This window comes from Leucoraja erinacea, chromosome 26, assembly GCF_028641065.1.
Source record: "Leucoraja erinacea ecotype New England chromosome 26, Leri_hhj_1, whole genome shotgun sequence".
Classification (NCBI taxonomy): Eukaryota; Metazoa; Chordata; class Chondrichthyes; order Rajiformes; family Rajidae; genus Leucoraja; species Leucoraja erinaceus.
The window spans coordinates 31,009,524-31,021,786 of NC_073402.1; the positions used below are offsets into that span (position 1 = coordinate 31,009,524).

At 51.3% G+C, this 12,263-nt stretch overlaps 1 protein-coding gene across 1 annotated transcript in view; it reads left to right on the forward strand.

Moving 5' to 3' along the window:
* Positions 1–4,681: 4,681 nt before the first annotated feature.
* The window catches only part of LOC129709934 (forkhead box protein O3-like), a 92,428-nt gene continuing 84,846 nt past the window's right edge, over positions 4,682–12,263 (forward strand). The window contains exons 1-2 of the mRNA XM_055656627.1: positions 4,682–4,747; positions 5,417–5,859. Coding sequence (XP_055512602.1) covers positions 5,440–5,859 — 420 coding nt within the window. The 5' untranslated portion in view covers positions 4,682–4,747; positions 5,417–5,439. The remainder of the gene's footprint in view (positions 4,748–5,416; positions 5,860–12,263) is intronic.

Below are 12,263 nucleotides of genomic sequence, written 5' to 3' on the forward strand. Positions count from 1 at the left end.
GAATGGCCTACTCCTGCACCTATTGTCTATAGAGTGGATGTGGAGAGGATGTTTCTACTAGTGGGAGAGTCTGGGACCAGAGGTCACAGCCTCAGAATTAAAGGACATTCCTTTCGGAAGGAGACGAGAAGGAATTTCTTTAGTCAGAGGGTGGTGAATCTGTGGAATTCTTTGCCACAGACGGCTGTGGAGGCCAAGTCAGTGGATATTTTTACGGCAGAGATAGATAGATTCTTGATTAGTGCGGGTGTCAGGGGTTATGGGGAGAAGGCAGGAGAATGGGGTTGGGAGGGAGAGATAGATCAGCCGTGATTGAATGGCGGAGTAGACTTGATGGGCCGAATGGACAAATCTACAAATCTCCTCCTCTCTCCGACGAGAATTCTTCAACATCCTCTCTCATCCATGTTTTAATCGAAGGTAGACAAAAATGCTGGAGAAACTCAGTGGGTGAGGCAGCATCTATGGAGCGAAGGAATAGGTGACATTTTGGGCAAGAAGCTTCCCGCCCCCACATCAATCTGACCAGAAACGTCACCTATTCCTTCGCTCCATAGATGCTGCCTCACCCGCTGAGTTTCTCCAGCATTTTTGTCTACCTTCGATTTTTCCAACATCTGCAGTTCCTTCTTAAACATGTTTTGGTTGCATATCTCTAATTCATTTGACCAATATCGCTCTACATCATCATCTATATCTCTCCTTTCCCTTATCCCTGACCAGTCTGAAGAAGGGTCTTGATCCAAGACGTCACCCATTCCTTCTCTACAGAGATGCTGCCTTTCCCGCTGAGTTACTCCAGCATTTAGTGTCTATCTTCAGTTTAAACCAGCATCAGCAGTTACTTCCGACCAAGATGCATTTTGTATCTGGCCGAGGATTTGAAAACTCAAAATATATCTAGAGTTGAGCATGCGCTTATTCACTGGCACCAGTCGGCGTGTACAGTTCAAGCATCAATATTTATCCTCATGAATTACATCAACTTTCACTTCCATTAGACAATAGACAATAGGTGCAGTAGTAGAGGCCATTCGGCCCTTCGAGCCAGCACCTCCATTCAATGTGATCATGGCTGATCATCCCCAATCAGTACCCCGTTCCTGCGTTCTCCCCATATCCCCTGACTCTGCTATCGTCAAGAGCCCTATCTAGCTCTCTCTTGAAAGCATCCAGAGAACCGGCCTCCACCGCCCACTGAGGCAGAGAATTCCACCGACTCACAAGTCTCTATGAGAAAAAGTGTTTCCTTGTCTCCGTTTTAAATGGCTTACTCCTTATTTTTAAACTGTGTGGCCCCTGGTTCTGGACTCCCCCAACAGCGGGAACATGTTTCCTGCCTCTAGCGTGTCCAAACCCTTAATAATCTTATATGTTTCAATGAGATCCCCTCTCATCGGGAAGTCATTGTTGTCAATGCCTCCTATGTTCTGTTGTGCTGAAGCAAAGCAAGAATTTCATTGTCCTATCAGGGACACATGACAATAAACTCTCTTGAATCTTGAATCATCCTTCTAAACTCCAGAGTATACACTTCCATTTGAAGAGAGGTGCATTTGCACTATTGTGTGTGTGCGCTGTTTACGAGCTGCCTGTTGCACGGGTTGACAGCTACGATCTTGTACAACACGAGAAGATAGAAACATAGACAATAGGTGCGGGAGTAGGCCATTCAGCCCTTCGAGCCAGCACTGCCATTCATTGCCGTGTACTCTGGAGAGAGGGGATCTTATTGACACATATCAGATTATTAACGGTTTGGACACACTAGAGGCAGGAAACATGTTCCTGATGTTGGGGGAGTCCAGAACCAGGGGCCACAGTTTAAGAATAAGGGGTAGGCCATTTAGGGCGGAGATGAGGGAACACTTTTTCACACAGAGAGTGGTGAGTCTGTGGAACTCTCTGCCTCAGAGGGTGGTGGAGGCCGGGTTCTCTGGATACTTTCAAGAGAGATCTAGATAGGGCTCTTGAAGATAGCGGAGTCAGGGGTTATGGGGAGAAGGCAGGAACGGGGTACTGATTGGGGATGATCAGCCATGATCAATAGACAATAGGTGCAGGAGTAGGCCATTCGGCCCTTCGAGCCTGCACCACCATTCAATGTGATCATTGGATCACATTGAATGGCGGTGCTGGCTCGAAGGGGCGAATGGCCTACTCCTGCACCCATTGTCTATTGTCTAATATGATCATGGCTGATTATTCAAAATCAGTGCCCCCGTTCCTGCTTTCCCCCTATATCTCCATATTCCCCAGACATCACAACTAAGGAGTTGGCATGGAGGGAACCACTGTGATGGAGGGGGAGGGGGGAGAACAAAGGGGGTACTTTGTATTTTTGCCCTTTAGGTGGTGACTATTTGTACACCTTGGGAACGCAAAGAAAGAATTTCACTGTGTCTTGTCACATGTAACAATAAAGTATTCAACTCAATTCCAGTTAGTCCCATCTGCCCACATTTGGCCAACATCCATCTAAACCTCTCATATCCATGTACCTGTCCAAATGTCTTTCAAATGATGATGTCAAACTGGAAATGGTGCAGAGAAGATTTTTATGAGGATGTTGCCAGGACTTGAGGGCCTGAACTACAGGGAGAGGTTGAGCAGGCTGGGACTTCCAGAGATTATTCCTTAGAATGCAGTAGGACGGGGGGGAATGATCTTATACGTAGAGGTGTACAAAATCAGGAAAAGAATAGTTTGGTTGAATGCATAGAGTCTCTTGGCCAGAGTAGGGGAATCGAGAACCAGAGAACATAGGTTTAAGGTGAGGTGGGAAAGATTTGATAGAAACCAGAGAGGTAATTTTTTCACACAGAGTGTAGTGAGTGTACGGAACGAGCTGCCGGAGGAAGTAGATGAGGCAGGTACTCTTGCAATGTTAAAGAAACATTTGGACATGGATAGGTTAGGTTTAGAGGGATATGGGCTGGGAATGTGGGAGAGTCTGGGACCAGTGCTCGCAGCCTCAGAATTAAAGGGCGCTCTTTTAGAAAGAAGGTGAGGACGAACTTCTTTAGTCAGTGGGTGGTGAATCTGTGGAGCTCATTGCCACAGAGGGCTGTGGAGGCCAAGTTAGTGGATGTTTTTAAGGCAGAGATGGACCAATTCTTGATTGGAATGGGTGTCAAGGGTTATGGGGAGAAGGCAGGAAAATGGGTTTAGGAGGCAGAGATCAGCCATGGTTGAATGGTGTAGGCTCGATGGGCTGAATGGCCTAATTCTGTAAAATTACTGGTGGAAAAAATATCATTAATGGTCTGTAGTAAACTGTTCCCTTGGATTTAATGTAACATGTCTATAAAGCACGCTATACCAGTCGATGAATTTTACACCATTGTAAAATACTGCTGCAATAAACAAAATGTTTGTATAAGGACACAGTTAAAGGAACTCCCTGTACAGTGTAGTGAGTGTAGGGAGCCCAGCGCAAATTGGAGGAACAGCACCTCATATTTTGCTTACGAAGGAACTGCAGATGCTGGAGCAATGGAAGGTAGACAAAAATGCTGGAGAAGCTCAGCGGGTGAGACAACATCTATGGAGCGAAGGAATGGGTGACGTTTTGGGTCAAAACCCTTCTTTAGACTGATAGGGTGGGGTGGGGGTGGAATGGGGTGGGGTGGGGGGTGGGATGGTGGGAGTGGGAGTGGGGTGTGGTGGGTGGGGTTTTGGGTGGGGGAGTGGGGTGGGGGTGAGGTGGGGTGGGGTGGGGGTGGGGGTTTTTGGGTGGGGGAGGGGGGGGTGGGGGTGGGAATGGGGGTGGTTTGGTGGGTGAGGTGGGTGGGGGTGGGGGGTGGGGGGGGGTGTGGGTGTGGAGGGGGGGGGGGGGGGGGGGGTGGGGGTTGGGGTGGGGGTGGGGTGGGGTGGGGGGGGTGGGGGGGGGGTGGGGTGGGGTGGGAATGGGTGGGGTGGGGGTGGGGTGGGGGGTGGGGGTGGGGGTGGGGGTGAGGGTGGGGGGGGGTGGGGGGGTGGGAGTGGGGGTGGGATGGGGTGGGTGGGAATGGGATGGGGGTTGGGTGGGGAGTGGGGTGGGAGTGGGTGGGGTGGTGGGGGAGTGAGGTGGGTGGGGTGGGGTTTGGGGTGGGAGTGGGAGTGTGGGGGGTGGGGTGGGGGGGTTGGGGAGGAATGGGGGGTGGTGGGAGTGGGAGTGGGGTTTTGGGTGGGGGGTGTGGGGTGGGAGTGGGTGGGGTTGGGAGTGGGGGTGGGTGGGGTGGGGGTGGGGGTGGGGGAATGGGATGGGGGGGGGGTTTTGGGTGAGGTGGGTGTGGGGTGGGGTGGGAGTGGGGTGGGGGGGGTGAGGTGGGGGTTTTGGGGTGGGTGTGGGAGTGGGAGTGGGGGGGTGGGGGTGGATGGAGGCAGAGGTTTGAGTAGGGATAAGGGTGCTGATGCCCCACCACCCATCAGTAGGGTGGGGATGAGGGTAGGGGAGTGTCTCGCTAGGGTGTTGTGTGTGGGGTAGGGAGGGCTGGGGTAGTAGTGTAAGCTGAGGGAACCTCCCTGCCCGTTATAGGGGCCATTCCTCCCTGGGCTGGGGCTGGGGGGAGGGGGAGGGGGTGAGTGAGGGAGAGGAGGGGAATCCCTGCCCCAAGCCCCGCCCAGCGGCCAGCTGGGCCGCGATGACGTCAGTGGGGATTCCCCGCTCATGTTGCGGGGCGGGGAGCGGCGCAGTTAGAGCGGAGCCGCGACTGGAGCAGCAGCGGCGCAGTTAGAGCGGAGCCGAGCGGCAGCGGCGGAGCAGGTAGCGACCGAGGCACCGACACCGGCTCCGGCCGACACCTCACCCCCGGCTCTTTCACCCCCTCCCTCGCCCGGGGCTCCCTCTCCTCCTCTCCCTCCCTTACTCTCCTCTTCTAACCCCCTCTCTCCCTCCCCCCTCTCTCTCGCTCTACTCCTCTCCCTCTCCCTCTTTCCCTCTCTCTCTCCCTCTCTCCCCTCTCACTCTCCCTCTCTCTCTCCCCCTCTCTCCCTCTCTCTCTCTCTCTCTCTCTATCCCCTTCCCTCTCTCCCCTCTCTCTCCCTCTCTCTCCCCCCTTCTCTCTCTCCCCTCTCCTCTCCCTCCTCCCCCTCTCCCTCTCTCCCTCTCCCTCCTTCCTCCCCTCACCCCCCTCTCTCTCTCCTCTCCCTCTCCTAGATAGAACTCTGGAATCCTTCTTAATTGGTCTAGTAGAACTCTCTCTCCCCCCCCCCCTCCCTCTCTCTCTCCTCTCCCCCTCCTCCCTCCCTCCTCTCTCTCCCTCTCCTCCCCTCTCCCCCTCCCCCCCCTCCCTCTCCCTCCCTCCCCCCTTTCCCCCTCCCTCTCCCTCCCTCTCTCTCTCTCCTTCTCTCCCTCCCTCTCTCTCTCTCTCCCTCCCTCCCTCCCTCTCTCCCTCCAGCACTGACATCTGCTGTCATTTGCTTCCCCCGCCAGGGTTTCGCTCCCTGCCCGTCGACATGGAAGTAGCGGCCGCGTCTCAGGCCGACATCGACCCGGATTTCGAGCCCCAAAGCCGGCCGCGATCATGCACCTGGCCGCTGCCCCGGCCGGAGCTACCGGAGGGAGAGGGGAACGGGCCGGGCGGCGACTGTTCCCCGGCAGCGGCGGCGGCAGCGGCTCCGGGCGGGGTCCCGGCTGAAGCCCGGGTTGGAGCCGCCTCGCAGGCAGCTCTGGGCGGCGCCGACAACAGCCAACACCGCAAGAAATCATCGCGCAGGAACGCGTGGGGGAACCTGTCTTATGCCGACCTGATCACCAGAGCCATCGAGAGCTCCCCGGACAAGAGGCTCACTCTCTCACAGATATACGACTGGATGGTCCGGCACATACCCTACTTCAAGGATAAAGGAGACAGTAACAGCTCAGCGGGATGGAAGGTGAGGGCAGCACACCTGGGCACACCTGTTGCACACCTGTACACACTCACTCTCACTCTCGTTCTCTCTCTCTCGTTCTCTCTCACACACACACTCACATACACACACTCTCTCTCACACACTCACTCACACACTCTCTCTCTCACACACACTCACACACACTCTCTCTCTCTCTCTCTCTCTCTCACACACACACACACACACACGTTCTCTCTCTCTCTCTCTCTCTCACACACACACGTTCTCTCTCTCACACACTCACATACACACTACCCCCCTTCCTCCCCCCCTCTCTCTCTGTCTCTCTGTAGAGCAGCTCATCGTGCCGTACACTTGTTGCTCACTTGCTGGTTCCACGCTGGTGGTCTGGAGTTAAACCGGGCAGGCTGTGTGTGTGTGAAACACCTTGTGTGATCCGTGGCTTTTGAGTGAAGTTTGTAATTAAACAGGTGTCGCTAGTAACTGGTGGCTGGTGATCTCAAGCCCAAGTGCCTGGAAACTGTGGGTTGTTGTTGTTTTAAAGTCTGTCTAATGTGCGATAACAACTCCCTCACGATATTCGCGTGTGTCCCCCCCCTCCCCCCCCCCCCCCCCCCGTTATAATCCCAGAAAACATAAAGACATTATTCTAGTCATACACTTGTGGAGCTGGGAGATTGTGGTGAATTGTTGGTTGGTTGTGAAACGCTTGTACCTGTTCACTTCAGTTGAGTTTATTGTCCCGTGTACCGAGGTACAGTGAAAAGCTTCTGTTGCTTGCTAACCAGTCAGCGGATTACAATCGAGCCGTCCACAGTGTACAGATACAGGATAAAGGGAATACCCATTAGTGCAAGGTAAAGTCCGATTAGAAATAATCCGAGGGTCTCCAATGAGGTAGATAGCCGATAGCCGCTCTCTGGTTGTGACTGGTTGCATCGTGCCTTGGTTCGGCAACTTGAGCGCCCTGTAGTGGAAAAGATTACAAAAAGTAGTAAACACTGCCCAGTCCATCATCGGCTCTGACCTTCCTTCCATCGAGGGGATCTATCGCAGTCGCTGCCTCAAAAAGGCTGGCAGTATCATCAAGGACCCACACACCATCCTGGCCACACACTCATCTCCCCGCTACCTTCAGGTAGAAGGTACAGGAGCCTGAAGACTGCAACGTCCAGGTTCAGGAATAGCTACTTCCCCACAGCCCTCAGGCTATTAAACCTGGCTCGGACAAAACTCTGATTATTAATAACCACTTTCTGTTATTTGCACTTTACCAGTTTATTTATTCATGTGTGTATATATTTATATCATGGTATATGGACACACTGATCTGTTTTGTAGTAAATGCCTACTATGTTCTGTGTGCTGAATCAAAGCAAGAATTTCATTGTCCTATAGAGGGACACATGACAATAAACGAACTTGAACTTGAACTTGGTAGGATGATTCAGTTGCCTGATAACAACTGGGAAGAAACTGTCCCTGAATCTGGAGGTGTGTGTGTGTTTTCACACTTCTGTACCGCTTGCCCGATGGGAGAGGGGAGAAGAGGGCGTGGCTGGGGTGCGACTGGTCCTTGCTTATGGCTGGCCTTGCCGTGGCAGCGTGAGGAGTCGATGGAAGGAAGGGAGGTTGGTTTGTGCGATAGTCTGGGCTGCGTCCACAATTCTCTGCAATTTCTTGAGGTCTTGGATGGAGCTGTTCACAAACCAAGCTGTGATGCATTACCGATAAAATGCTTTCTCTGGCACATCTGTAGAAGTTGGTGCTTTTTCACTGTGCTTTTGAAAAGGAATAGATGACATTTTTGGCCGAGACCCTTCTTCAGTTTATTGTCCCGTGTACCGAGGTACAGTGAAAAGCTTTTGTTGCGTGCTAACCAGTCAGCGGAAAGACAATACATGATTACAATCGAGCCGTCCACAGTGTACAGATACATGATAAAGGGAATAACGTTTACTGTAAGATAAAGTCTGATTCCAAGGGTCTCCATTGAGGTAGATAGTAGTTCAGGACCGCTCTCTAGTTGGTGAGAGGATGGTTCAGTTGCCTGATAACAGCCGGGAAGAAACTGTCCCTGAATCTGGAGGTGTGTGCGTTTGTTTCCACACTTCTGTACCTCTTGCCCGAAGGGAGAGGGGAGAAGAGGGAGTGGCTGAGTGGGGTGAGACTGGTCCTTGATGATGCTGCTGGCCTTGCCGAGCATAGCTCAGGTTGGTGTTGATCATTTGAATAGTTGGTTTTAAACCCACCACATCTTTTGCATCTGAGCTGCCGAGCTTCATCCAGTTTGATTTGCCATGGAAATGTCCACCTACCTGTAAAGGAGGAATTGGCATACCTGTGCAGGTGTTGCAGGAGTAGAGTTGCTGCCTCACAGCGCCAGAGACCCAGGTTCGATCCTGACTACAGGCTCCTGTCTGTACGGAGTTGGTACGATCTCCCCGTGACCTGCGTGGGTTTTCTCCGGGTGCTCCGGTTTCCGCCCACACTCCAACGGCGTACAGGTTTGCAGGTTAATTGGCATGGTGTAAATGTAAATTGTCCCTCGGTGTGTTTGATATTGCGAGTGGTCGGGTTGATCGATGGTCGGCAAGGACTCGCTGGGCTGAAGGGCCTGTTTCCGCGCTGTAACTCTAATTGAAACTCAACTACAGGCAAACAAATTTGGAGCTCAGTGCCAGCCCCAGGTGGGTCACGATGTGCAGAGCAGGATGTGTTTGTGAAATACAGGCAAACCACAAAGTGCTGGAGTAACTCAGTGGGTCAGGTGCATCTGTGGAGGGAATGGACAGACAACATTTCTAGTTGGGACTCTTCTGCAACTTCCTGACCCTTCCTGGCCCACCCAAGATTGTTCCCGATGTTGGGGAAGTCCAGGACAAGGGGTCACAGCTTAAGGATAAGGGGGAAATCCTTTAAAACCCAGATGAGAAGAACTTTTTTCACACAGAGAGTGGTGAATCTCTGGAACTCTCTGCCACAGAGGGTAGTTGAGGCCACACAGTTCATTGGCTATATTTAAGAGGGAGTTAGATGTGGCCCTTGTGGCTAAGGGGATCAGAGGGTATGGAGAGAAGGCAGGTACGGGATACTGAGTTGGATGATCAGCCATGATCATATTGAATGGCGAATGGTGCAGGCTCGAAGGGCCGAATGGCCTACTCCTGCACCTAATTTCTATGTTTCTATCCGTTCCTTCCACAGATGCTGCCTGATCTGCTGAGGTCCTCCAGCACTTTGTGTCTTGCTCACGATTCCAGCATTGCAGTTCCTTGTCTCGGTGGTGAATCTGTGGAATTCATTGCCACAGGCAGCTGTGGAGGCCAAGCCAATGGGTACTATGGAGAAGGCAGGAGAATGGGGTTAGGAGGGAGAGATAGATCGGCCATGGCGGGGTAGACTCGATGGGCCGAATGGCACAATTCTGCTCCGGGAAAGTCTGAACTCTGCGGGAATTATGTTCAGGCAAACCCTGGGAATATTAAGCATCGCTTTAGGATGAGTGTGCAAATCAGAAAAGGGATTCGGTAAGTGGAGGCTCAGAATAAATTGCTGAAGCATTTAGTATCCAGGCAACAACATTTTTATTGTGTTTAAGAAGGAACTGCAGATGCTGGAAAATCGAAGGTAGACAAAAATGCTGGAGAAACTCAGCGGGTGCGGCAGCATCTGTGGAGCGAAGGAAATAGGCAACGTTTCGGGCCGAAACCCTTAAGGGTTTCGGCCCGAAACGTTACCTATTTCCTTAAGGGTTTTGTCCAGAAACGTTGCCTATTTCCTTAAGGGTTTTGTCCCGAAACGTTGCCCATTTCCTTAACGGAATCGCCCCGAAACGTTGCCTATTTCCTTAAGGGTTTCGGCCCGAAACGTTACCTATTTCCTTAAGGGTTTTGTCCAGAAACATTGCCTATTTCCTTAAGGGAATCGCCCCGAAACGTTGCCTATTTCCTTCGCTCCATAGATGCTGCTGCACCCGCTGAGTTTCTCCAGCATTTTTGTCGACCTAACATTTTTTATCATTATTTGAGCTTGACTTCAGCAGGGGCAAAGTTTCTCTGTGTACTACTGATATGAGTGAGAAATGTATCTGTTTTAATACCATATGTGGCATCTGCTTCTGTGGGAGCTACAGGTACAGGTGTTCCAGCCATACAGGTAGCTCTGACACTAGGGGCTCATTAAGGTAAAGAGGAGGTGATCCTACGATGAGCGTTTGACAGCACTGGGCCTGTACTCGCTTGAGTTTAGGAGAATGAGGGGAGGGGACCTTGTTGAAACGTACAGAATAGTGAAAGGCCTGGATAGAGTAGACGAGGAGAGGATGTTTCCACTAGTGGGAGAGTCTAGGATTAGAGGTCGCAGCCTAAGAATTAAAAGACGTTCTTTTAGGAAGGAGTTGAGGAGGAATGCCTTTAATCAGAGGGTGGTGAATCTGTTGAATTTGTTGTGGAGGTCAAGTCAGTGGATGTTTTTAAGGCAGAGATAGATAGATTCTAGATTAGTACGGGTGTCAGGGGTTATGGGAAGATGACGGGGGAAGATAGATCAGCCATGATTGAATGGTGCAGTGGACTTGATGGGCCGAATGGCCTGATTCTGCTCCTATCACATGAACTTATTCAAAGAGTCGCCGTTGGTAGAGTTAGAGTGTTCAATGTTGGCCCCAATGGGCCCCCCCCTTTGTACTTAGCCCCCCCCCCCCCCCCCCCCCCCCCCCTCCCCCAGGCCCCCCCCTGCTTTTAGACACAAAATGCTGGAGTAACTCAGCGGGACAGGCAGCATCTCTGGAGAGAAGGAATGGGTGACGTTTCGGGATGAGACCCTTCCTCATGTATCCCTTTATCATGTATCTGTACACTGTGGACGGCTCGATTGTAATCATGCGTTGTCTTTCCGCTGACTGGTTAGCGCGCAGCAGAAGCTTTTCACTGTACCTCGGTACACGTGACAATAGACTAAGCTGTACTTCAGCCTGAAGAAGATCTCAACCCGAAACGTCACCCATTCCTTCTCTCCAGAGACGCTGCCTGTCCCACTGAGTTACTCCAGCGTTTTGTGTCTATCTTCAGTGTAAACCAACATCTGCAGTTCCTTGGTACACAAAATTGCTGGAGAAACTCAGCGGATGCAGCAGCATCTATGGAGCGAAGAAAATAGGCGACGTTTCGGGCCGAAACGTCGCCTATTTCCTTCGCTGCATAGATGCTGCTGCACCCGCTGAGTTTCTCCAGCAATTTTGTGTACCTTCGATCTTCCAGCATCTGCAGTTCCTTCTTGAACACACCATGTTTGTTTTATGTTAATTTGATGCAGGTTGGTGAGATTTGAGTGACAAAATGGAGGGTAAAATATATATTAAAGTTGGTCGCAAATGTCGAGAATAATTTGCATATTGGAAGAGATTTTGATTGTGAACCTCGTTAGGCTCGTGCCTGGCAAATACTCGTTCATGTTGCTTGGTCTGTGTGCCAGATCACCCCTTCAAGTCAGTGTGGGTTCAATATTTCCATGGCATACTGCACTGTGGCGCAGCGGGTAGAACTGCTGTCTTACAGCGCCAGAGACCCGGGTTTGATCCTGACCACGGGTGCTGTCTGTACGGAGTTTGCACGTTCTTCCCGCGACCTGCGTGGGTTTTCTCCGGGTGCTCCAGTTTCCTCCCACAGTCCAGGTTTGTAGATTAATTGGCTTGGTATAAATGCAAATTGTCCCCAGTGTGTGTGTATGATAGTGTTAGTGTGCGGGGATCGCTGGTTGGCCTGGGCTGATGAGCCTGGTTCTATACTGCATCATACAATCATTTAAATAGTGTTTAACTGTATTTTCTGAAGAAGAATTCTCTTTACATCAGCAATAGGTTTTAAATCTGTCAGTTTTACTTAACTATTTATACTCAGCAGTCCTACAGTCATCTGGCCCTTCGGCCCAGCTCATCCATGCAGACCAAGATGCCCCATCTACACTGGTCCTATCCCTCCACACCTGTCCTATCCATGTACCTGTCCAATTGTCCTTTAACTCTTGTTTCCATTTACCCTGAAGGAAGGGTCTCGACATCGAAACAATGCCCATCTGAGATCACCATCTGAGTTACTCCAGCATTTTGTGTCTTATCTTTGGTTTAAACCAGCATCTGCAGTTCCTTCCCACACAAGTGCCCTTTATATGTCATTATAGTATCTTCCTCTGCCAACATGTTCTATATACCTGCCACCCTCTGAGTGGAAAAAAATGTTGCCCATCAGGTTCTTATATAATCTTGCCCATCTCACCTTAAACTTGTGTCCTCTAGTGTTTGATTCCCTACTCTGGGTAAAAACCTTGTTTATTCTCCTCATGATCGTATACACCACTATAAGACCCCTCCCTCTCATCCTCCAAGGACTAGTGGCCCAGCCAGCCCAACCTCTCCCTGTAGCTCA